Below are 26,694 nucleotides of genomic sequence, written 5' to 3' on the forward strand. Positions count from 1 at the left end.
TATTTTCCGTCATCATTTGGATATTGTTGTTGCAGCAACTTTGCATTTTGTAGGCTATAATTGTACACATAATTATTTATATATGCCCACTGACAATGACTGTACAAGAAGTAATATTCTAAAAATATTAGCTTCCCCATTGACGCGGCTGTCAAGTCGGCTGTTTCATTCATTTTATTATAATTTAAAACCTCTGCTTGACCAATCAAAATCGAGTATTTTCCCAATTCATGGGAGAATATAGAATGTTACTCGTATTACCATTGTTTGTTGAAAGAAATCAGCTCTGACTAATGAGAGTGATTTATTTCTGTCTGAGATGATAGATGTCTCGGGAGGAGATAGAATATATCAATGTCCTCATCTTTATGGTTTTGTCAGGGCATGTATGGTCAGATGGACCGTGGCGCCGATAATATCAGTTCTCCCTGCTGTCCCTTGGCTGCCCGTATCAGCTCATTGTAGGCTCGACGGCAGGTTGCACCTTGGTAATGCTATTGGGTTGGGCAGGAATCCGTGTTCAACCCAATGCCACTCACTCTCTTTTAAATCTAGAACGTTAAAGATAAAAAAAACGAATGTATACCATCCATCAGTTTCAAAATATTTCGGGCTATGTCGTAAAAGAACCAAGTCTTCTTCAGTAATATCCGACCGCCTTCATAGAGTGGTCTTAAGGTAGATCGTCCGCCCGGAGAGCGGAAGGTTGGGCTTTCAATCATAGGCTGCATAAGACCAAATGACGGAGTGGGGTATTCATCTTAAACTGCGACATGGTACCTCAGTAGGCCAGCACTATTAATGCGGCAACAGTCCGGACTAGTACAAGCAGCCCCATAAACATACAAGTGCATAGGTACATAAGTGCAATAATCTTCGACGCGACGTTAAACCCCATTTCATCTGTTCTCACATGCAATATGCAAAGAACACAACATGCCTGCTATTGTTTTGCTCCGTTAAATGAATATATTTTCTCTGAGGACTAACTCACATTAATAACCATCCATCTCTATATTATATAGTCTTTATCATTAGGTATTGCAGGCCACATGACCATTATACATTACAGAGTATACAGTGAGAGAGAAACATTATAAGACAAAAGTAAATTTTAGGTGATTTGTACAAGACGTAGTTTCATTGCTTTGTAGATGAATAGGATAGATTTTGAATGATTAATACATTATTTGATGCCATTAAAATGTTAAACGTATGTATGGAGGGGTACAGGTAAAACATTTTGGGTATATATTTTCGTCTTAAATGTACATATGGATCACAAATTATTATAAAATGAAATTCATCTTCAATTTGATTTTGATTGCAAGCCAGACATAACCTTTCAGATTTTAACTTTTTTTTATACCTCCAAGTCTCAATTCGGAGCTGATGGAAACAGCATCTACGTAGCGCAAGGGCACGTCTATATTTAACAATTGGTAATTTTTTTAAATATGTTTCTAAGCCGATATTTATTTTGAATAAACTGTAAAGAGTTGATTTTGAGCTTGATGAAAGAGGTGCGTGCCAATTTGTTCATAAGATAATTTTAGACAGAGTAAAATTTCCGGCAGAAGCTGGAGATATTACTTATGAATTGTTGTTCCCATATGTAACCAAAACCAGCAGAGAATAGGATGTGTTTTACTTTTGATGCCCAGTTAATTTTACCATTACTACAGCCTTACAATAATAAGTTATAACATTTCTTTACCAAACGTGATTAAGGCATATTAATTATTTTCCACCAATACTTAACAACACGTCTAAATGCAAATATGTATAGTGGGTATATTCCGTATTCTCCTCTAACACCGTGGTTTGCGGATGACTGCTTAACACATAAACATCTCTTACAGGCAAACATTTCTACAACTTCTATTTCTTCGTAATTATGAACACCCTAAACTTCAGAGCCATACAATAGAATTGGGCTGATTTGGGAATCAAATATCCTTAAAAATAGATCATGAGGTAATGGATATAACATATATAATGATTTAATAATTCCACACAGAACCTCTTTTGCCTAAGTTGATTAACTTTTAACATGAGCAGACCACAGTAGTGATCTGGAGAATAATAATCCCAAGTATTTGTAACATGAAACACATTCAAGTTAAAATACCACTTTTCGACTCTTGATAAATTTATACCATTTTTTTAAAAACAACGATTTTAGTTTTAGCTGAGTTAACAGACAAGTGGTATTTATCACAAAAACAACTTTAAACATTAATTCGATTTTGTAGCCCATAGACAGTATCTGCAAAAAGGACGATATCATCTGCAAATAACAGCAAAAATACCTGTATGATATCAGGATGCAGCTGCACCCCTGGCGCACATGAAGATCTATTTGTTCAGCAAGTTCATTTATAAAAATATAAAACAAAAATGGGCTCAACACGCAGCCTTGCCTGAGGCCTGAAGGGCAATCGAAACTTTCAGATAATATGTTATTTCATTTAACACACCCCTTCACACAACTAGAGATAGATTCAAGTGCATTTAACATCTTGGATGAAACTCCCGTGTATTTTAATATAAACCATAATTTAGATCTGTTAGAAAAAGTCGACAGCTTTGTTGAAGTCCACAAAAAGCGCATAAACCTTACCACGCTTTTTTGAAAGGTAGTGTTGAATAACAGATGTAAAATGAAAATATTATCTGTTGTGCTATATCCTTTTCGAAATCCTGCTTGCGACTCGCTAATTTTGTCATACGAATTTGACCAAAATACTAATCTTGCATTAAGAACTAATGTATAAAGTTTACTTCAAGTGCTTAAAAGGGAAATACACGTACCTCTATAATTATAAGGATCAGATTGATCACCTGACTTATACAAAGGGATTATGGTACTTGTACTCCATGATTCAGGGAAATAAGATGATTCCAAAATGACATCAAACAACAAATCTCCATAATAAAGAGATGCAGATGGACATGCTGATGCCCATCAGGGAAGCCAGGAACCTATCGTTGTTGTAGCAAGATGTGTTGTATAATACGTGGTCGGATGTCAACGGTCGGAACAGCAAAACCACTTCTAGGTTACTCCGTGGTAGTTCTTCCATGCAATCGATGACAATGGGTCATCCAGCGAAACCTTTAGCCAAATATTTGCCATGAAATCGATTCTTGAATACCTGTGCTCGCGGATTCCATCAAAGTGAAAAACATCTGTGTTCAATAAGCACAGACACCCATGACAGATACAGGAACGCGCACACGCACGCGCACATGCACGTTGACTGTAAAATATGTATATGATTTCTAACAAGCTTTCATGTTTTCATTAACATAAACATAACATCAACACCAAGCATCATTTGATATACAAAATTTAAAATTTTATAACAAAAAACAAAAACAATTAAAAGTATATGCTACGACAACAAAGATGAATTTCAAAAGTTTCTCATCGTGGTCATTGTGTTATCATCCATTCATAACTGTGACATGCTTGTGGCATGAGTGTGATAGTCTTTCTTGAATACTGATCAGTTGGTGAATGTTCTTTCAGTTGTAAAACATGACATCCGTACCTTGGTTATCCACAGCTCAACAATCAACATCACACATGACCCAAATAGATGGGAAACAAGATAATGTAAGAATACAGGTAACTGCGTTTTCTTATGGCCTACGATGATATAAATTATACCTCTTTGGAACAGTTTTTGCTGTCGAGGCAGTTTAGGGATTTCATTAAAATATATGTTGTTTTGTGTGAAGGAGTATCAATGTATGTGTCCAGCAATGCAAAAACATGTACATCATGTGAAACTGTCACTCAACTGGTGGGCATATGTAAAACCGATCAGTTGATGAATGTTCGTTAACTTGTAAAACGTGACTTCTGATCCTTGGTTATGCACAGTTGAACAATCAACATCACACATGACCCAAATAAATCGGGAAGTAGATAATGTGAGAATACAGGTAATTGCATTTTTTAAAAATATGATACAAATTATACCTCTTTGGTTTGTTTTCAGAACATTTGTTAACGTTGCTATTATTTGCTGTGGAGGGAGATTAGATTTTTCTTAATCAAATATGTTAAAATGGATGAAGACGCTAATTTGTGTGAAGGAATGTCCATGTATGTGTCCTTTCTATTTACTCCAGCAATACAAAACGTGGACATCATGTGCAGCTGTCACTCAACTAGGGCCTGCTGGGTTATCTATTCCTTGATATGAAGATGCGCCATTAGAGGACGACGTCACAACAGGTAGTATATCTGATAGTGGCACTGCCTGACAGTAGGGTGGAGGGTCATCCTTCACGACTTCACTGTAAGCTGGAGGTGGAGTAAACATGGCCGGCAGGGTAGTTGCCGTAGTTGGTGGGTAGTTTGAGACTGGGACAGTGTAGATGGTGTTCAGGTAGACTTCACGTGATCTGTTCCCTTGCGACTGGTCATTGGTTGTGGATTTTTTCCTGGAGCAAATTCCACAGCAGCAACACGTTACAATTGCAACGCCCACAATGCCACCGAATACCCCTCCAATTATGCCTCCAAGGTTCGGTGAAACAGACGCTGTACAAAATAAACAACACGAAAAGGAACTTTATAATAAAGACGAGTATCGCACTTATTAAGTTCATTGAATGGTATTGTTCCAAAGTTTCTGGACACGGAAGCTGAATAATAATTATATTCTCGTTCAAGGTGATTTTTTATATTGTAGCTTGCCCTAAGAACGACTGTCACAGACATGTGTATTACATGACTTTATAAGAACTCTGGTAGAATGTGCGTTAAATATTGTTTTGAAATAGATTCCTGAACGTTTCACAACAATTACATTATTGCAAAAGTATTGTGGTTTCATAACTCTATTGCGTTCTGTTACAGCATGCCACGCATCTATACCTTCCAACAGCGTCCTCATAATGTCAAACCTAACCTGTCTGATGTTTCCAAGGTTCTAGATTGCTTGAGAAGTTAATGTTAAAGGGAGATCTAGCGGTTCTCATGTTTTTCTTGCTGGTTCTTATGCTGGGGAAACGTTTGCACAGAAGGTAATAATACACGCATATTTGTCATTGTATTACATTTATCGAGCCATTGATACCAGCATGGTATAGGTGTCAACTGCCAATTGTTCAACTACAAAGGGCAATAATAATTAATAGACAACTACCCCCTCTACAACCCGTGACACATTATTCACAAACGATGAAACGGTTTATAACTGTTTAGATTAAGGCCGCTCTGTTACTAGTTAAGCCATGTACAGATTAGGCATCTTGATGCAATGTGAAATGAATGGACGCTGGTCTCGTAAACATAACCAGGGTGAATAAGTGACAGTTTAGTCATCATGGCCACCGTGCCCCGCCCCTCCACCTCCATGGTCAACCCCTACCCTCAAGATATTCCTTAGTCATCTAAACACGTGGTATGTATAATGTTTAACCCCAAATATTCTGCAAAAGGTACTTAGTATACTGTATGGTGCAAAATACGCTGCAGATGTTAATCAACACGGATACAATGGAAATGTACAATGACTGAGACGTGACATAAACGTTATAGTAGGGGTGCCGATCGATGCATCTCATTCGTCCTGTCCTTACCGATTCGATATTTTTTTAAAATGAATGCATACAACTTAAAAACTTACAGGAAGATGCTGGCTCGACAGCAGTGAAGGCCAATTTAAATCCTTTGAAGGTGCTCGAACTATCGGAGTGGAATCGAACCTTCATACTCATCCCTGTACTCTGTGTATCTGGTCCATCCAATCCACACCATCGACCAAGCGAGCGTTCATATGTTCCAGTGACTATTGCAAGAATAGAACATGTGTATGATATATTGAAGATATTGTTATACTGACAACAAATCACATACACATGCTAGGATGCTAGCTGTGTTAAGACAGGCATTACGTTTAACATATATTTGGGAATGATATTCAATTATTCCACATGACTATTTTATTTTCATTTTTTAATGTAGAGTGGGAGAAAAAAAACCGATGTGATTCTGGTGGATGACATTTTCTACTCTGCAGCTCAAACGAGGAAGTATAACCTGGATTAACGTCGTTTTATTGCAATGATAAAATGACACTTGTCTTACAAAAAACAGTTACACGTGTCGACATAGAGACGCGTATTCGGGGGCATAACACACTGTCTCTCTTACTCAAATCTAGGAAAATCCCAAATGGGTGTAATTCATAAAGCCATTACCGTCATAGAGCTGCACATAATCATAGGAACACGGGCCGTCTCGCGCCAGGTAGAAATCCACCACTTCGACATGGATTACATATCCTTCAAGGCGGCTGCTGATTGTCCATGAACAATTTGCATTGCTAAATTTAAAAAAATACATTATATATTGTTAAATATTTTACAAAATTCGAATTGTAGCAAGATCTGAGTGTTGTTCATGACGCAACGCCACAGTTTTGCAAATTCGCCACATGATTACGTTAATTGGAACACAACCCTCATGGAAGTTTCTGGTGTTTCTGTTGACTTTCTTAAAGATCACTACATTCAATGAACAAATACTATGCTCTTATTTATGTTTTGTTTGTTGACCATGTGTTGAATTGTCGAACATATAGGTTCAAGAACGACTGACAATCTCTTGCGATAACTAAAGATATTGTTAATTCTATACCCGGTGTCACACTGCTGAATACAATATTATGAATGGCGAAAATGATTATCATGGGGTTGAGGTGAGAAGTCTCCATGTATAATACTATGTTATAAGTCAAAACACATGTGGTAAAAAGGCAATTGAAATGCACGTAAAGGAGGGTCAAGTTTAATGGTTTCTCCAAAGTTTTGATGTTTACAAGGACCCAAATTGATTTGTTTTATTTGCGAATAGAGTGTCAGTGCTTTACTGGTGCTATACTGATTTCCTGGTTCGGTTAATACCATGTCGTCGTTAACTTGAGCCCATCCCAAGTCACTCTCGAACACTAAATACCTATATACATCAATCTCTACTCATGAAACGAGTCATAGCTAAGTGTTTTGTGAATGTTGGGACATATGGATAATTCATGCCGTTATAACAGTGGAACATGACAATCGCCATTACGTTAATTCATGTGGGTTAAAAATAAAACATATTTCACATATCTTGGTGAACTAATCTCGTTTGTTTTTTGCTAGAGAATTTTTGCAGGTAATCCAATTGGAACCCACAATCCTACTTTAAATTCCCCCGTTTTCCCGTTGCCTATATCGATGCAGTTAACACCATAGGTACTGCAACTTTTGTTGTATAATTAATGATAAAAAAACATGTTTTGTAAAATCAATATTAAAAAGGGCAAAAATCAGCTTATTTCTATTTCCGACAGTATATTATTAATATTTGTTCCAACTCTATTTCGAGTATCTTATGTAAAACGCTATCAATATTGATGATCTTTTTGCACATTCAGATTACCAAACTTACAATCTGAGCTATTGTGAATATAAGATAGCCGCGACATAAATTGCAAAGAACAAGAAAGTACAGGCGTGGTTTATTTCACATTCATTTCTTGTGGTGCAGGCATGTTTGTTTGTTTGTTCGTTGTTTAAAGCCGCACTGAAAATAATCGAGTCTCTACCAGACAATCCTGTGATTAACTTCATGAGCATTGATCAACGCAATTGGGGTGCGATGACAATTATCAACCAAGTTAGTTAGCCTGTCACCTTTTGCGGCAAGTATGGGTTGCTGAAGACCTATTCTACCCCGGATCTTTGCAGGTAAGGTGCAGAAATGGGTCTACCTATGTTGCATACCCACCAGTTGCTATGAAACATGCCTGACTTAAACCAAAGAACGGAAATATTCGATAGTCGTTTGTTTTTGTGAGAAATATGTCCGATGAAATGGTAAACTGTGCAAACTATACAAAAGACACCATCTGAGCTTCTAACTCAGCTGTGTTCCTCCAACGATAAGCTTTCAATCAGCTTTACCTTATGTTGCTTTACACGAAGAATACTTGAATTCTATTGGTCAGTGACGTTTGGATTCATTTCCATGTAGACTACAGATTCGTATCGCATGTTTAAAATTGTAGTAAATGATAAACACGGTGCTGAGATAAATTCGTAGTTGCCGTATCGCTCGGGGAATTTTGATGTACCTCTTTGTGGCCGTGATAATCGTAACCCGCGTTGTGTATACTCACCTGGGATACTGCAGAGGGTAATTGGGTGATTCAATATATTTCGTTTCATATTCGTTTATCTCTTCGTCTGTGCCACAACCTGAAACATTGAATAGTTACACAGCATTGGATTGATTCATGAGTAGAGTTTTGATTGTTTGATGATGAGGATATCCAAGGAGAAACGGGACTGTTCACATTGAGAGGCACAACAAAGAAAGGATGCGGTAACGACTTTCCATAGCTGTTAAATATCTAGTATTACCGCTTATGTTTCACAAATATGAAATACCTTCATCAAACGTTATCGACGTGGTGAAATGTGTTGACAAGAAATATAATTAGAGTTTTGTTCTATTCAATGAATCGACAACCACCCCCTCTACAACCCGTGACACATTATTCACAAACGATGAAACAGTTTATAACTGTTTAGATTAAGGCCCTTTTGTAACTAGTTTAGCCATGTACAGATTAGTCATCTTGATGCAATGTGAAATGAATGGACACTGGTCTCGTAAACATAACCAGGGCGAATATGTGACAGTTTAGTCATCCTGACCACCGTGTCCCGCCCCTCCACTTCCATAGTCAACCCCTACCCTCAAGATACTCCTCAGACATCTAAACACGTGGTATGTATAATGTTTAACCCCAAATGTTCTGCACAAGGTACTTAGTATACTGTATGGTGCATAATACGCTGCAGATGTTAATCAACACGGATACAATGGAAATGTACAATGACTGAGACGTGACATAAACGTTATAGTAGGGGTGCCGATAGATGCATCTCATTCGTCCTGTCTTAACAGATTCGATGATTTTTTTTAAAAAGAATGCATACAACTTAAAAACTTACGGGAAGATGTTGGCTCTCCGGCAGTGAAGGCCAATTTAAATCCTTTGAAGGTGTTCGAACTATCGGAGAGGAATCGAACCTTCATACTCATCCCTGTACTCTGTGTATCTGGTCCATTCGATCCACACCATCGACCAAGCGAGCGTTCATATGTTCCAGTGACTATTGCAAGAATAGAACATGTGTATTATATTGTGAAGATATTGTTATACTGACAACAAATCACATACACATGCTAGGATGCTAGCTGTGTTAAGACAGGCATTACTTTTAACATATATTTGGGAATGATATTCAATTATTCCACATGACTATTTTATTTTCATTTTTTAGTGTAAAGTGGGAGTAAAAAGCTGATGTGATTCAGGTCGATGACATGTTCTACTCTGCAAATCAAACGACGAGGTATAACCTGGATTAACATCAATGTACTGCAATGATAAAATGACACTTGTCTTACAAAAACAGTTACACGCATCGACATAGAGACGCTTATTCGGGGGCATAACACACTGTCTCTCTTACTCAATTCTAGGAAAGCCCTTAATGGTTGTAAATCATAAAGTCATTACCGTCATAGAGCTGCACATAATCATAGGAACACAGGCTGTGAGGCTCCAGGAAGAAATCCACCACTTCGACATGGATTACATATCCTTCAAGGCGGGTGCTGATTGTCCATGAACAATTTGCATTGCTAAAAATAAATAATAAGTTATATATTGTAAAATATTTTACAAAACTCGAATTGTAGCAAGATCTGAGTGTTGTTCATGACGCAACGCCACAGTTTTGCAAATTCGCCACAGTATTCCGTGAATTGCAATACAACCCTCATGGAAGTTTCTGGTGTTTCTGTTGACTTTCTTAAAGATCACTACATTCAATGAACAAATACTATGCTCTTATTTATGTTTTGTTTGTTGACCATGTGTTGAATTGTCGAACATATAGGTTCAAGAACGACTGACAATCTCTTGCGATAACTAAAGATATTGTTAATTCTATACCCGGTGTCACACTGCTGAATACAATATTATGAATGGCGAAAATGATTATCATGGGGTTGAGGTGAGAAGTCTCCATGTATAATACTATGTTATAAGTCAAAACACATGTGGTAAAAAGGCAATTGAAATGCACGTAAAGGAGGGTCAAGTTTAATGGTTTCTCCAAAGTTTTGATGTTTACAAGGACCCAAATTGATTTGTTTTATTTGCGAATAGAGTGTCAGTGCTTTACTGGTGCTATACTGATTTCCTGGTTCGGTTAATACCATGTCGTCGTTAACTTGAGCCCATCCCAAGTCACTCTCGAACACTAAATACCTATATACATCAATCTCTACTCATGAAACGAGTCATAGCTAAGTGTTTTGTGAATGTTGGGACATATGGATAATTCATGCCGTTATAACAGTGGAACATGACAATCGCCATTACGTTAATTCATGTGGGTTAAAAATAAAACATATTTCACATATCTTGGTGAACTAATCTCGTTTGTTTTTTGCTAGAGAATTTTTGCAGGTAATCCAATTGGAACCCACAATCCTACTTTAAATTCCCCCGTTTTCCCGTTGCCTATATCGATGCAGTTAACACCATAGGTACTGCAACTTTTGTTGTATAATTAATGATAAAAAAACATGTTTTGTAAAATCAATATTAAAAAGGGCAAAAATCAGCTTATTTCTATTTCCGACAGTATATTATTAATATTTGTTCCAACTCTATTTCGAGTATCTTATGTAAAACGCTATCAATATTGATGATCTTTTTGCACATTCAGATTACCAAACTTACAATCTGAGCTATTGTGAATATAAGATAGCCGCGACATAAATTGCAAAGAACAAGAAAGTACAGGCGTGGTTTATTTCACATTCATTTCTTGTGGTGCAGGCATGTTTGTTTGTTTGTTCGTTGTTTAAAGCCGCACTGAAAATAATCGAGTCTCTACCAGACAATCCTGTGATTAACTTCATGAGCATTGATCAACGCAATTGGGGTGCGATGACAATTATCAACCAAGTTAGTTAGCCTGTCACCTTTTGCGGCAAGTATGGGTTGCTGAAGACCTATTCTACCCCGGATCTTTGCAGGTAAGGTGTAGACATGGGTCTATCTATGTTGCATATCCATCAGCTGCTATGAAACATGCCTGACTTAAACCAAAGAACGGAAATATTCGGTAGTCGTTTGTTTTTGTGAGAAATATGTCCAAAGAAATGGTAAACTGTGCAAACTATACAAAAGACACCATCTGAGCTTCTAACTCAGCTGTGTTTCTCCAATGATATGCTTTCAATCAGCTCTACTTTATGTTGCTTTACACGTAGAATACTTGAATTCTGTTGGTCAGTGACGTTTGGATTCATTTCCATGTAGACTACAGATTCGTATGGCATGTTTAAAATTGTAGTAAATGATAAACACGGTGCTGAGGTAAATTCGTAGTTGCCCTATCGCTCGGGGAATTTTGATGTACCTCTTTGTGGCCGTGATAATCGTAACCCGCGTTGTGTATACTCACCTGGGATACTGCAGAGGGTAATCGGGTGATACAATATATTTCGTTTCATATTCGTTTATCTCTTCGTCTGTGCCACAACCTGAAACATTGAATAGTTACACAGCATTGGATTGATTCATGAGTAGAGTTTAGATTGTGTGATGATGAGGATGTCCAAGGAGAAACAGGACTGTTCACGTTGAGAGGCACAACAAAGAAGGGATTAGGCAATGACTTTCCATAGCTGTTAAATATCTAGTATTACCGCGTATTTTTTTACAAATATGAAATACCTTCATCAACGTTATCGACGTGGTGAAATGTGTTAACAAGAAAGATAATTAGAGTTTTGTTCTTTTCAATAACTCCATGTTGAAAACATAACATTAACTTTATCTGGCATTTTAACAGAGCAACAATGCGTCTTCTTGTACCACCCTCCTTGGTTCTGTTATTATTATAAATGATGTTGCAGTTTTAATGCTAGGGCATATGGATAACTCATGCAGTTAACCAGTGGGACAAGATAATCGTCATTTTAATCAGAGACAGAAAGTACCTGACGTCCGGGCCATGTATTTCAAAGAAAATCCTCTTCCTGTCACAGAGCCGTCAGTGTGGAAGGTGATAGTCATGGCGTTACTGGAGCTGACCACGTCCCTGGTGCCAGTACAGTATTTACCCAGCTTAGTGTCGTAAGACGAGGAGCCTTGAATATATACATTGAATAACCCATGTCGTCTAGGCATAAACGTTAAGATACGAGAGTTGAAGTCAAGTTGAGGTTAATAAATTAATTATTGGGCATATTTTTGCAAACTAAATCAACAAAAAGAGCAATATGACTTCATTCATTAAAGCACTTTCATAAAATTGAAAATTGTGCTTACCGTCACTGAAGAGGAGATAGTCTCTTGCACAGGTGGCTTCATATTCCAAAGAAAGAGCTATAATTTCGGCTTTTATTTTATATCCAGCAGGTGCAGAAATTGTCCACTTGCAGTCCATATTGCTACAAAGAATGATGTGGTGTACTCTTTAAACGTAAGCACAGATGAGATTCAAAAGGAATGAATATAAAATTGTATGTCACCTCTACATTTTGAAACCATGAATATGACCAGAGCAAAATATAAAACCAACATAACGTTTCTCCCCAGGGAAGGTAAAGAATTACATTCCTTTATCGTGAAGGTGTTCCCAATTATTCAAAAGCTGCAATACTTAAAGTTTGCATTACCTGAAGGCATCAATGACTAAGGAAGAGGTAGAATGCTAGGGTAGAGGTTCAAACGATGCAGAATCTCTGTCCCAGTATGAAATGTTCAAACAGTGTACAATATGTCATGTAGTCTCTCAACAATAATTCAACATCATTTCAGGTGTCTGCTGTGGATGGCACCTTACAATCTTAGTGTGCAGTGACTGGATGCAGTCAAGTCACTGTTGTTTTTGAGGACAGAGATAATTTTCGTTATCCGGAATAGCAGGTGATGATCAGGGATGCACATACTGGATCCTGAAACAACACACGTGTCTATGCAATGGGAACACCATCCGCACTCAAACATCAACAGGCAAGGGCATCTATTTTATTGGATGCACTACTTGTCTCCTAAAATTATAATCACGTATGCCAATAATGACATCATTGAGGCAAGCAAGAAAACTAATTTCCTCGGGGTTCTGTAGCTTGGGTCAAGCACCTATTTATTGTTGAAACTCAAGAAGTTCTGAAGTACATGTGCTGGTATATTCTGGAAGTCAAGTATTTCCTTTTTAGTCCAGGGCACCTTTGTCTTTAAGACCTGATATCTTTATTTGAGCATATTCTCCTATCATTTCGTTTCCGCGAGACATATATATCTTAGGCACAGGTCCACAGTGTCCATTTCAAGCCTAGGTTACTCACTCATGTAAAAGTGCAGAATTAATTGAACCCCCATGACAGCTGTCAGTGTGTCTTGTTAGAGTGTTATTTATTTAGTCATTATATCTAGTATACGGTTGCATATTTAGCGAGCTTGCATATAATCTTTCATGTTTAATATACTTTTATAGATTGCCTATGGAACTAGCTATGACATTGCATCGCCATCCTTGATGAAACTGTTTTTTCAACACTGTATATATGAGACACTTATAAGTCGTTACTGAATAATGTTTATCCATCATGTTATATAAACAACAAGAGTTTAACATATTAGTTTTACATTATTTCCCCACTTCTTGTATCATGATAAACATAATTATAAACTGAGTGTTACCGCTTCTGATTACCTGTTCCTGTTTAATGCCAGAAGTTTATCATTCTTTTAAATACTTTTCATTTTCCAAATTCGCCATGAATCATGAAGTTTTGGGCACTTTTGATGTAAGTCTTGTTGTCATTTAAAAAAAGTTATAATTTCTCAATCATTTCGAAATTTCCGTGTCCCCATATTTGGCAGTCATGGGGGAGAATGTGTGTTACCAATACATTGAAGGCTTAAAACAAACAGTCTTGTGGTAGCTTTATATTTCTTGCTTTTTTTAGTAAGGAAGACATCGCTTTTGAACCATTTTCTGACAAACCTTTGATTGCACTTATTAGACGCTGGTTCCTGTGAAACTTAACTCCAAGGTAATTGAAATCGCTGATGGAATGAAATTAATTGTCATCACATACAAATGTCAGAATTTTACATTTAGAAGCCCTTTACCCAACTAACAATTTTACTCTAATTTGACTGATAATTTCCAATCAATGTAGTAATTGTGCACAGTGTCAGTGGACACATGCAAGGAAAAAAACTTTCGCAGAAAAGTACAGTATCATCACCATACAGCAGAAGAAATAATTTAACATATAGAAAAGTATTATCATCGTTAACTAATAAACAGCTATTACACTGCCATTCATTTAGAAATGTCTCATGATCATTTAGATAAATTGAGAAATTATATCGGGATATATTTTCCACTTATCGAACGCAGTATAACTCGGAAAATGATCTGATATCTTAATATTTACCATAACATTAACTGTGTTAATAATATTATCCAATCTATTGTCTCTCATTTCGATATTTACTTTTATTAACAACCTAGTCGTAGGAACTCAGCTCCCTGACAACGGTGAATTAATGACCTACGATCATAGGACATGCTATTCGATGTACACCTCTTTTCATCATGAACACGAAATCCCAACATATTGATAAGTCTACATTCGAGTAATATTTTACTGCCAACATGACCTATGAATATGTTTACTTACCTTTCATGTAGTTGGAGAGAGCCATGCTGTGCAAGCTTAAAGGTCGCCATCAAGATATATACAAGCGCTGCTTTACCTCAACAGAGTATTCTCCTGATAAAGCGTCCTTCGGTGAGGTGTATAAACACTACATGATACTATTGATGTGTGCAATTCATTTGTGATGTATTATGGTCATGTGTTATGTTAGGCCAGTCAAGTCAAGGATAATAGTCATGGAAAATCTAGGATTTGAAACCACGATCATAGGATTCAGAAATGTTTTTCTGCACAGCAAATTGCCACGACAAAAACTATTGGGTCACGCGTTCGATCCCTCGTGGTAGGAAGGGTAGTTGTATGTATTGGTCGCCTTGCAGCACGAAGGTGTCATTATATTATATTAACATGCCATTTATCAATAAGGGGCATCAACCAAAGATGTATATATGTACTAACTTGTTGTAGTTGGGGTAGCCAGGAGACGACAAAATTGACCAGGTGGACGTAGAGGCGCTGAGCAAAGAACCTATATAAAGGGAAAGAAAGCAACAGTGAAAAGATATTTGTTAAATCCTTTCAAGGTTATAAGCGGTAGAGTGTGTGAGTGAGTGTGGTTTTACGCCGCATTTAGCAATATTGCAGTAATATCATGACGAGCGAACGCTTTAACCACTAGGCTACCCTGACCGCCCCTATAAGCGGTAGAACATATTATACTGGAAAATTTAATCAACCTGTTGTTCATTTAAGTTCACTTATGCAACTACACTAAACTACGTTTATAACGAACACGCTTATAACGAACTGGCGGATATAACGAACTGTTGTTTTGGTCCTGGCCATTTGTTGTATATATTTTTATAACAAACTACGGGTATACCGAACTAAATGTGTGGTCCCCTTGAGTTCGTTATAACCGTAGTTTACTGTTGTTAGTAAAGATCATGCAATAAATACATTTAATCTTTATTCAAAATCGATCAATTCCGAGGGCCGTGTTAGACCCACGGCATCTGAATAATTTAGAAACGTGAAATGGTTTACTCGTGTCACTAAATGTATAACAATGTGATTTTGTGTTGTTTTGCAGCAATCATTGTAGACGTAAGGCTAAGTAAATAATCTATCTCTACCATCAATTCCAGCCCAAAGCACCATTTAATATGGCCATGCCCAAAACAGTCCCACCCCCACACACACCCCAACCCCACACACATTGTAGTCATGAATACACATGGTAGGTTGACTGTGTTATTATCCCTTGCTGGTTTCCTGTTTAGGCTACACAAAGCAAAAGCCTAAAACGTATGCATATAAAACAAGAAATATACGGGGATTTTATCAGAGACAGTGATTGCTTCAACATTTATCATTTGGTTAGAGGGAGAAATTCAGTTCCCTTTTTCACTCATTCTTAGCTCAGGACATCCAACATATCCACCATTGTTTTGTAAACCTTGACAGGAACCAAATTATATTTCAGCGTGTTTGGAACCTTTATAGTCAATTTCAAAACAAGAGAGTAAATTTGTGTTTTATGAAGTGTTAGTTCAATGTTATAGAGGAATCATTTAAACAACAATATAGATAGGTACCTGACGTCCTCGCCATGTATTTCAAAGAAAATCCTCTGTCCGTTCTAGAACCGTCAGTGTGGAAGGTGATGGTCATGGCGTTGCTGGAGCTGACCACGTTTCTGGTGCCATAACAGTATTTACCCAACCGAGTAGCGAAAGACGATGAGCCTTGAATAAATATATTAATAAAGAATAAAGACATACACGTTAACATACTGTAATGAAGTCAACTTGAGTCTAATGATACTAATTAATGAGCATATTACTTGCAAACCAATTAAACACAAAGTGCAATATGATGATGTTTAAGCACTTTCATAACGTTGAACATTTTGCTTACCGTCACTGAAGAGGAGATAGTCGAATGCACAGGTGGCTTCAAATTCCACAGAAAGCACTATAATTTCAACTTTTATTTTATATCCAGCAGGTGCAGAAACTGTCCACCTGCAGTCCATGTTGCTACAAAGAAATATGTATTGTAATCATTAAACGTACAAATCAGATCAAACGCATAAACGCACAATAGAATAAGACACGAAAATCTTAGACAGCAATATAAGTCTGGGCTAGCTGGAAAGCAATTTCCTTGACACCACTCTTCCGTCCGTAGCAACGTGGTTCTTCCTGGTAATTATCTGTAATTATTCTGACATTTTGAAGCCATGAACATGACCAGAGCAAAACACCAAATCAATGTAACGTTTCTCCTAAGAGAAGATTATTAATGCATCCCTTGTCCACCGTATTGCTGGGGTTTATCGTGATGATGCTCCCAATTATTCAACGCAGTCTTCAAGCGAAAACGAAAGTGACCTGAACATGATTCAAAGTGTGGAAATTTCGAAGTCATCTCTGACTAGGGAACAGGTATTTGCAAGGGTAGGGGTTCAAATTATGCAGGATCTTTGTCCAAAAAGGAATAAAATGTGATGGTAGTGTCTCAACAATAGTTCATCATCATTTCAAGGTGTCTGCTTGATGGCACCTTAAAACCGTAGTGTGCAATGACCGGATGCAGTCAAGATTATTGCACTTATATAGCGACGTGCATCCACCATGTGTGGCTCCCTGAACTTGTCCTGAAGAATGCCAATTTTAGAGTGCGAGGCCACTGAGATTCCATGCCGCAGTTTAACACGAATACCCCCCTTCAGACACAGTAAAATGACTGCTAACATAATCAATCACTCTCAAATCTTTGCATGTGAATTGACCAAAATGTAGATCATTTCCCAGAAAGCCGTCAGAAATGAATACATTTTTTTATGTACACATATAAATCAAATTATATTCGTAATTATTGACACTTTTGTCAGCTTCATAAGTTCGCGATAATGGTAAGTTTACTTTCATAAGTACAGTATCTGGGTTAAAGTCATTAGACAGTTTATTCCCGATATGCAGATCCAAAATACAGTAGTCAAATAGGCTACTGGTTCGGGTATTAAAATCACCTTTGAAAATAGTTTTCGGAAATTGAAAACCCTTCAATCAGTTGTCTCTCTAATTCGAAAAACAACAACATTTATTTGGATGTATTCTGGGGGCAAATAGAAATCACCAAGGTAAATATCATCATCAAAACTAAACATATCTGTTCCAGTCTTTCACGGCTAACACAATACCACCTTATCTTCGGCGATGAAGGTAAGTTAAAGGTAGCCATCAAGCGTTATGTACAAACGCTGCTTAATCTCAATGCAGTATTGTTCAATTTAACGTCCTTCGGTGAGGTGCTCTTAAACACTACAGGATATTATCAATGTGTGCAGTTCAGTTGTGATGTATTATGGTCATGTTTTATGTTAGGCCTTCCGGCCTTAGGATATAGGTCGACTGCTTCCTCAAATGCCAGGCGAAAGATTTAAATGATGTGCATCTAAGACTTTTACCACAAAGTTACACTCACAGGCACGATTATGATGCGGACAAATCAAGGATAATAATCAGGGAGAATCTAGGATTTCAAACTACCATCATAGGATCCAGGCATGTTTTTGTAGGTCCGCAACTCTGTACAGGAAATTACAACGGGAAAAAATTGTGGTTGGAAGGGTAGTTGAATGTATTGGTCACCTTATGGCACGAAGGTGTCATTATATTTACATGTCATTTATCAATAAGGGGTTTCAACCAAAGATGTCCATATGTACATGTACTTACTTCCTGTAGTTGTGGTTGGGGTAACCAGGAGACGACAAATGTCTCCAGGTGAACGTAGAGGCTCTGAGCAAAGGACTGCCACAATTAAGCCCATTTGTTATTTCTATAGAAACAAAAAAGACAGCTAGAGTGAAAGGACAATTGTTCTTTTTTTAAAGGTTATAAAGCGGTAGAACATATTTCAATTGAAAAAGTAAACTAACCTGTTGTTATTCTAAATTCACATATATAACTAGTCAGCAAACATCATGTAAAAATACTCATAACTTTTATGACGACATCATAGTTTAGAAACGAGAAAAGGTTTATTTTTTGTCACTAAATGTATCGTTATATTTATACAAATATCATTATATTTTGTTTCACAAACACCTATTGTAGACGTAACACTATACTGTGTCCCATGTGATTCAAGTGTGTCTAGAAGCAGTGACCTAGTAAATAATCTAATTCTACCATCCCCACATCCCTTACACCATGACCCCGATTATTTAATAGCCGGCCGTAAACACACACCTGTAGTAGTTGTAGTAGTTGTACTTGTAGTAGTTCTATATCCAGCTTTGTATTTCAGGTTAAATCCTAGTGCTGTGTCAGAGCCGTCGGTGTGGAAGGTAATGGTCATGTAGTTTCTGGAACTGACGACTACCCTGGTGATGTTACTACGACCACAATATTTTCCTAACTGAGCAGCGAAAGACGTGGAACCTTGAATAAATAAATCAATATATTTACTCACCAATGTCATCGATTTAGACACTTATATTACATCTTAGTAATCGAATCATCTTGAGGCTAATATTATAAGTTATTGATCAGAAATCAATACAAACATAAGCTTGAATAAATATATTCTGTGCCAATCATCTCTCATGAGTACTTATTACACTAATAATTATGAATCCTTGTATCTGAAACCAGCTGAGGGGCTTAAGTTGTTCATAGGCCTGCTCATGTCGTATGGTTTGTGGCATAAGCATAAATTAAGTGAACTTGAATTATAACGGATTCGTGTAATTTGGACTGATAATACAGATATTGATCAGAACTTGTTAAACACCAATACAGCAATACACAGTTATGATTATATATACACAGTTATGATTATATATATTTGAAATATTTAAAAAATATATGTACAGTGTGCTTACCGTCACTGAAGAGAAGGTAATCACTTGAACAAGCTGTTGAGTATTCCACATTAAAATACACAACTTCGACTTTAATTTCATATCCAACCGGTGCAGAAATTGTCCATTGGCAGTTCGGGTTCCTGCAAATAGAACTTGCTACATTCAACTTTACATGCATACATACAAACACAAACACACACACACACACACACACACACACACACACACACACACACACACACACACACACACACACACACACACACACACACACACACACACACACACACACACACACACACACACACACACACACACACACACACACACACATATTATCCTAGCTTACAATTCACATTCTACTTACAATTTATGTGTAGATTGCAACTTCCCTGTCACGTGTGCAGTGCTACGTTCAAGTCGCGTGTGTAGTCCTACTTACGTGTCACATTGTTGTGCTACGTACTTGTCACATGTGTAGTGCTACCTTTAGGTCACGTGTGTGGTGCTACTTACTTGCCACATGTGTAGTGCTACCTTCAGGTTACGTGTCTAGTGCTACCTTCACGTCAGGTGTGTGGTGCTACTTACTTGCCACATGTGTAGTGCTACCTTCAGGTTACGTGTCTAGTGCTACCTTCACGTCACATGTGTGGTGCTACGTACTTGTCACATGTGTAGTGCTACCTTCAGGTTACGTGTCTAGTGCTACCTTCACGTCACATGTGTGGTGCTACGTACTTGTCACATGTGTAGTGCTACCTTCAGGTTACGTGTCTAGTGCTACCTTCACGTCAGGTGTGTGGTGCTTCTTACTTGCCACATGTGTAGTGCTACCTTCAGGTTACGTGTCTAGTGCTACCTTCACGTCAGGTGTGTGGTGCTACTTACTTGCAACATGTGTAGTGCTACCTTCAGGTTACGTGTCTAGTGCTACCTTTACGTCAGGTGTGTGGTGCTACTTACTTGCCACATGTGTAGTGCTACCTTCAGGTTACGTGTCTAGTGCTACCTTCACGTCACATGTGTGGTGCTACGAACTTGTCACATGTGTAGTGCTACCTTCAGGTTACGTGTCTAGTGCTACCTTCACGTCAGGTGTGTGGTGCTTCTTACTTGCCACATGTGTAGTGCTACCTTCAGATTACGTGTCTAGTGCTACTTTCACGTCAGATGTGTGGTGCTACTTACTTGCCACATGTGTAGTGCTACCTTCAGGTTACGTGTCTAGTGCTACCTTCACGTCACATGTGTGGTGCTACGTACTTGTCACATGTGTAGTGCTACCTTTAGGTCACGTGTGTGGTGCTACTTACTTGACACATGTGTAGTGCTACCTTCACGTTACATGTATGGTGCTATTTGCCACCCTTGCAGTGTTATTTGTCAATTGAGTAGAGCTACTAACTGACTGACTAACTATTACTCATTTGTTACGTGAGTAGGTACCTACTTGGAATAGTTTGAAGGATAGCCAGGAGAAGTCAAGTTCGTCCATGCAACAGAAGAGGCGGAAAGATCTGATAATCCACAAGAGTGACCTTCAATTAACATAAAGGAAAACAAAATGTAATAACGAACATATTCAAAATAATTCACAATTAAACAAAACGAGAATTTGACGATTTGACAGCTACAGTGATTAAAACTAAGAGGATTAACGTCGTTCGTCGTAAAAATCCCATTGGGGTTTGTCATTTTACGCAAACACAGATGAGATCGTGCCTGTTATTCTCAAGGATGTTTAATCTGATGCCTGACAAGTCGTAAGGTGTAAGTTACTCCGTGGTGGGTACCCTGTTAAATAAGGAAAAAGTCTCTCACAGAATGGGTCTTTGCGGTCATCAAGGAAAATATATTTTTCAAACTTTAAGGAGGACAAGAACTAGAATTTGACCAACATGAAACACCAACATGTTGATTTTGTAAAATATCAAAATTATTTGCAAGAAATATACTCCAGATGAGTCTTGCAAGCGAAAGCCTCTTCCTGAGCTATTATGGTATGAATGAAACATGATGGTCATGTGGTTACTGGAGCTACAAACAAGGTCATGGTTTTACTCACCGTCAGTTTCATAATATTTAATTAAGAAACCGCCTCTGGTTACACTGCCATCAGTCTCGAACATTGCATGAATATGTTGGTCTTCACGGGTAAAAAGATTTAATCTGCTTTGTCCACAAATTCTTTTTGACTCGCCTATCCTTTGATCACCTAGGGTGGAAAAAATGTAATTGCCAGTTATCAGTAATTTCTAGTTACAAACATTAATGTATCTTAGTATGCTTGGAAATAGCTTAAATAAAATTGCAAATTAACAAAACGTGGAATGTCAAAATAAAAATTTAGCGAATATCAATGAGCTGCCTTCCTAAATGTCCTACAGACATCATGAAACAAGAACGTGTTAATGTTGTACTTTGACGGAGTAACTAACAAATTAAGAAAACATAAGCAGAAAACGATTGATGAAAAACTATTGCAATGACATGTAATAACCAATAGGCGATTGACTTTTAAAGCATCTTTCACCAATCCACATATAATCAAACGATTCTTATTGCTTTTACTTATAACAATAATAATTTATTTCTGAGACTATTTAAGACAAATGAGGTTTTCAATGTACAAACTAATTATTTTACCATTATTTTTTACGTATATGGTAAGGGCGTCATATGGACAGTTGGATCCGGATGAGCCTTCGATATCGGAGAACACCATGTCGAGTATAACGTTGTACCCTCTTGTTTGAGGGTAGATGTCCCAATAGCAGTTGTCATTGCTGCAGAAAAAAACAGAATGCTTGTTTGGAACCAAAACAACATCAACCTGTTTGTATTAAATTCGGACGTATCAAGAATAACAATTATATTGAACAGGAATATCCCGTTACATACCTCATGTAGTTGCCTGGGTAGTTGGGAGATGTGAAATTCAGCGGTTCCCCTTGAGCGTAGAGCGTAACGTTACACGCGCCTGTAAGGAAACGTTTACCGTTTATATATATGCAATTGTATACATTATTTTTATCATCACTCTAGTTCAAGAACAGCTAAGGATTGTAATGAGAGATTTCCTTACTTGACACTGGTTCCTTTGATAATGAAGTATGTGTTATTAAAGAAAGCATTGAAAAACGGTTAAGGTAAATTAATAATACTCTTACAGATATATAGCTGACAGTTGTATATAAAACCAGTACTGTACAGAATTGGAACAACGTTTTCTTCATAGTTGCGTGCCTCTACATGTCGACAGTTAGCAGTGCATGGAATTATTTCGCAAGTTTTCTGATATGTGACAAAAAATATCCGTTGTAATGGATCTGCTTTCTATGAGATTATAGGGACATAATTCACATCATACTGATATTACCTGTATGCAAATGGAAACAAAATACACATTCTGTCGGATACATGTTGTTTGAAATGTCACCCATGTACAATGAAGCTTTAGGACATGTTCATGAGTCAACTGAACAAGCGTTCTTGGCAATTCGATAATCCCGTAATTACAGGCGAGCCATGTACCAACAAACGATCAGTCATACTTTTATTACATTAACATTATGCTTGACTATCTTGGTGACTGGTGTTATAACAAAACAAAAATATTTGTAGTCAAAGTCTTGAAGACGAACTCCGCATTTACTTGATTTTACACATATTGGAAAGTTACTTCTATTTAGGGGTATTGTTAACAGAATATCTGGACCATACACGTATGGCAAAGCAGCTGCTAGCTCAGCTAGCAGAGCGTTTGGTTAACTGATCTCAAACTATCAAATATATCTTCTTTGATAGGCATTTAGAAGTGGGAGTACAAAGTAATAAAGAAGTTGTTTATCCATAAATTCTTTTCCTTACTTCGTAAGAAAATGGTGTTATGCAATACCGTACATTTACAACGTTAAATGACACGATGTGTGCTCGGTTTTAGAATATGGATCTTGTATGTGGTGAATGAATGATATGCCGTATATTAATGCTGTACAGAATCGTGCAATACGTTCTGTTCTCACTGTGACAAAGTATGTCCAAAACGTAGGTGTAAGCAGCGTCATGGCATGGACCCCACCAGTAGTACGCCAATGGGGAAGTGTGGTTCGACAATAGAAACGTCTTTGCAATATAAACCAAGATCGTATCGTTCGTAAAATATGTCTATGGAGTAATCTCGGAGCAACCAGAATAAAGAAGAATCTTTACTTCCGCACTCATTGTTAATTAATAGATCTGGACTTGAGACATTTTATTCCCCCAGGCAATTGTTTAGATCAGGGTTTATTGTTAAACGATTGGTTTTTAATTCACATAAAATCTAATGGAAAAATGCCATTTCACACCCTGTTGGTCCATCGCGCACGGGAGGTTATAAACTTAGATTATAGCTATTGCTCAAAGCATGACTATACTGCTGATGAGTATATCATCCGCCCTATGCCCCGTGCCCACAGAAGCGCTTTGGCTAAATTTTAATGTGCCACCGCGCCTATCCAAATTGAATTAGGACGGTATATTAACATGCCGTTAGAAGACAGGAAGTGTTTTCAGTGTCTTGCCGTTGTTGAAAATGAATGCAATGTCATTTTAAATTGTCCTGTGTATAATGTTGAGCGACGTAGTCTCTTAAACAAGTGTGACGTACAAAATATAATATAATGTGTTCTGTTACCGCCAAAACCTGCAATGGCATTTTACAAAAAAGGAAAAATCCTAGTCAGCTTCTGTCCTTATTATCTATGCTTAAAATGTGAATATCTTTTAGAAGAATCTCATATAGGTATTTTATTATGTAACAGTGTTGTGATAAGTCTGTCTGTCGGTCTGTGTGTCCGTCCGTCCGTCCGTCCCTCCGTCCGTCCGTCCGTCCGTCTGTCTGTCATGCAACCAGGAAGCCGCCGACGCTAACAGGATGGGTAACCTGTTGACTTCTCCTTTAAACACATGTACGCGACCCTGGGATTGTTGTTTGCTTAACAACGGACCGCCGTGATATTGCTGGAATATTGCTAAAAGCGGCGTAAAACATACTCACTCACTCACTTAACAACGGTATTAATTACTCGACAAGTGCACACGTCAACAACATCAATCAAAAGCAAATTTTACATCCTGAGCCCATTCTGTAATCTGTCTTTATCAACTCAGGTCATAGTTTGCAAGATTTAGTTGTGACTTGTTCTGATTACGAGGTCGAACATGGTGGCTGCACTGATAATCTTTATGAGAGTTACTTCCGGGGTAGAAAGTTACTTCCAGGGGAACAAAGGATGAATGCCAAAAAACACATTACCTTACACCACCTGGGATTATTGTTTAACGCATTCCTGTCTCACCAGTGAGCACACACTAACGGTCGGGTTTACCACGATGTTCTTTGTAAGAAACGTATGTCACAGTACTCATTTCTTTTTATTTACATAGTGGCTGGTGTTAATTAAATGGGGTGTTATTTGCTTTCTTACGACTTTGGAGGAATAACATCCACACTGATTCGGCATTTATTATTAGCATTAGTAGTATTAGTAGTAGCAGTAGTAGTAGTAGTAGTAGTAGTAGTTGTAGTAGTGGTAGCAGTAGCAGTAGTTGTAGTAGTAGTAGTGGTGGTGGTGGTAATGGTAGAAGTAGTATTAGTATTAGTATTAGTATTAGTAGTATTAGTATTAGTAGTAGTAGTAGTAGTAGTAGTAGTAGTAGTAGTAGTAGTTATTCATATTAACATAAACAAATAACATATTATTATTATTATTATTATTATTATTATGTTTATTATTTACAGATTAGAATAAAACTTGCAGCTAGGGGGATGGAAGTAAACATTACACAATAGCGGAGTCCGCCATCTTGTTTAAACAGCCGACCCGATACAAACCCGATAGTGAACAGAGGAGACTATCGCATACAATGCATTTTCAGACACATTCACAAACTGAAGATACATACGGTGTGTCTTATTATGATTTAAATAATCACATCACCCGAACTGATGGTACGTGCAAATTATGATACTAAATATAAACACTACATTGATGCGATTGACAGAGCAACAATGTAATTTGTGCTAAGTAACGGAATCAATACTGTTTATATGTACAACCTGTTTAAATGCATTTTACAAGTTACAATTTCACATATGAACAATATGTTATGACCAATATATGTAACACTCACTTGAGACCAGCGGCCCAAACAACAGCACACATACTCCAATGAAACAAGAAATGATCATAATGGCGTCCTGTCGTCGCCAACCGCTCTCCCTGAAGACAGTGATTACTATATCCCACCACAATGTACCTGTACCACCAGATTCAGAAATAGCTCAGCCCTGTGTACACGGTGGTCTGCCTGGAGTGTATGGCGACACTCGCATGAAAAAACTGTCAATTTATTGCAACATACACGTCCCAATGTGACCTATTTCAACATCAAGATAAGGCCTCAAGTGCAATAGTCCCCAGCGACACCCGGATACGCTTACCAGGTAGTGTGATAAGTCCTGTTTGATAAACGAGTGCACTGTCACCACACTGTCACGCCCATGACATCAGTGTTCGGTCTCTGTTATGCATCTGTTCATGTTGTGTTATTTACAATGATGTTTTTTTTATACAAAGCAATATAACTGATAGAAGTATTTATGATAAAATGGGAATATTTCTCGGCAGCACACTCAAAGGGAAATCACTAACATTGTGACGCAATATGTAAATGCCCCTATTTCAGGAATATATGCCATGTTTAACCTAACATTGTAGGGGTGCAACTCCGCAAAGTGCATTCCCGCGCCTTGGAACGACTGTGTCAACCCGTACAACCCGGCGTTACCGGCTTAGATAACGTTCTGTTTTACGGTGAGTCATTGCAGTGATAGAACGACAGATGTTTCGCAGATAAGGTCACATTCGTCGATATGGGAATAACTTGTTTAAACATTATGAAATCGTTCAAATAAAACATTGTGACTGTTACAATATAAAATTTAAGGACATCCCTGACTCGGATAGTACTTTATCATCTTTGAGTT

At 37.6% G+C, this 26,694-nt stretch overlaps 1 protein-coding gene across 5 annotated transcripts; it reads right to left on the reverse strand.

Moving 5' to 3' along the window:
* Positions 1–3,337: 3,337 nt before the first annotated feature.
* LOC124122903 (tolloid-like protein 2) lies at positions 3,338–26,123 on the reverse strand. Of its 5 annotated transcripts, none has more exons than XM_048398506.1 (20): positions 25,839–26,122; positions 22,563–22,641; positions 22,308–22,447; positions 21,727–21,876; positions 21,112–21,199; positions 19,677–19,798; positions 19,042–19,233; positions 18,526–18,628; positions 16,700–16,821; positions 16,378–16,527; positions 15,239–15,308; positions 12,432–12,553; positions 12,101–12,250; positions 11,563–11,641; positions 9,600–9,724; positions 9,028–9,189; positions 8,187–8,265; positions 6,223–6,347; positions 5,649–5,810; positions 3,338–4,558 (listed from the first exon to the last, which is right to left on the reverse strand). In XM_048398506.1, exons 1-20 carry the CDS (start codon positions 25,894–25,896, stop codon positions 4,179–4,181), a joined length of 2,658 nt encoding a protein of 885 aa, XP_048254463.1. In that variant the 5' UTR covers positions 25,897–26,122; the 3' UTR covers positions 3,338–4,178. The 5 variants fall into 5 exon arrangements, with proteins under 5 accessions (XP_048254463.1, XP_048254462.1, XP_048254464.1 ...); XM_048398505.1 differs by having other exon boundaries at positions 11,563–11,647; XM_048398507.1 differs by lacking the exon at positions 25,839–26,122 and adding an exon at positions 24,961–25,035 and having other exon boundaries at positions 11,563–11,647.
* Positions 26,124–26,694: the final 571 nt, after the last annotated feature.

Source organism: Haliotis rufescens, unplaced genomic scaffold, assembly GCF_023055435.1.
Source record: "Haliotis rufescens isolate VD_foot unplaced genomic scaffold, xgHalRufe1.0.p SCAF_18, whole genome shotgun sequence".
Taxonomy (NCBI): domain Eukaryota; kingdom Metazoa; phylum Mollusca; class Gastropoda; order Lepetellida; family Haliotidae; genus Haliotis; species Haliotis rufescens.

Bases quoted from the DNA above. Each gene is read 5' to 3' on its own strand.
- LOC124122903 (XM_048398505.1), bottom strand. From the start codon at position 25,896: ATGATCATTTCTTGTTTCATTGGAGTATGTGTGCTGTTGTTTGGGCCG. The intron at 22,448-22,562 runs GTATGTAACGGG...TTTTTTCTGCAG, and splicing joins TACCCAGGCAACTACATGAG to CAATGACAACTGCTATTGGG. The intron at 11,648-12,100 runs GTACTTTCTGTC...AACTATTCAATG, and splicing joins ATACATGGCCCGGACGTCAG to TTTCAGGTTGTGGCACAGAC.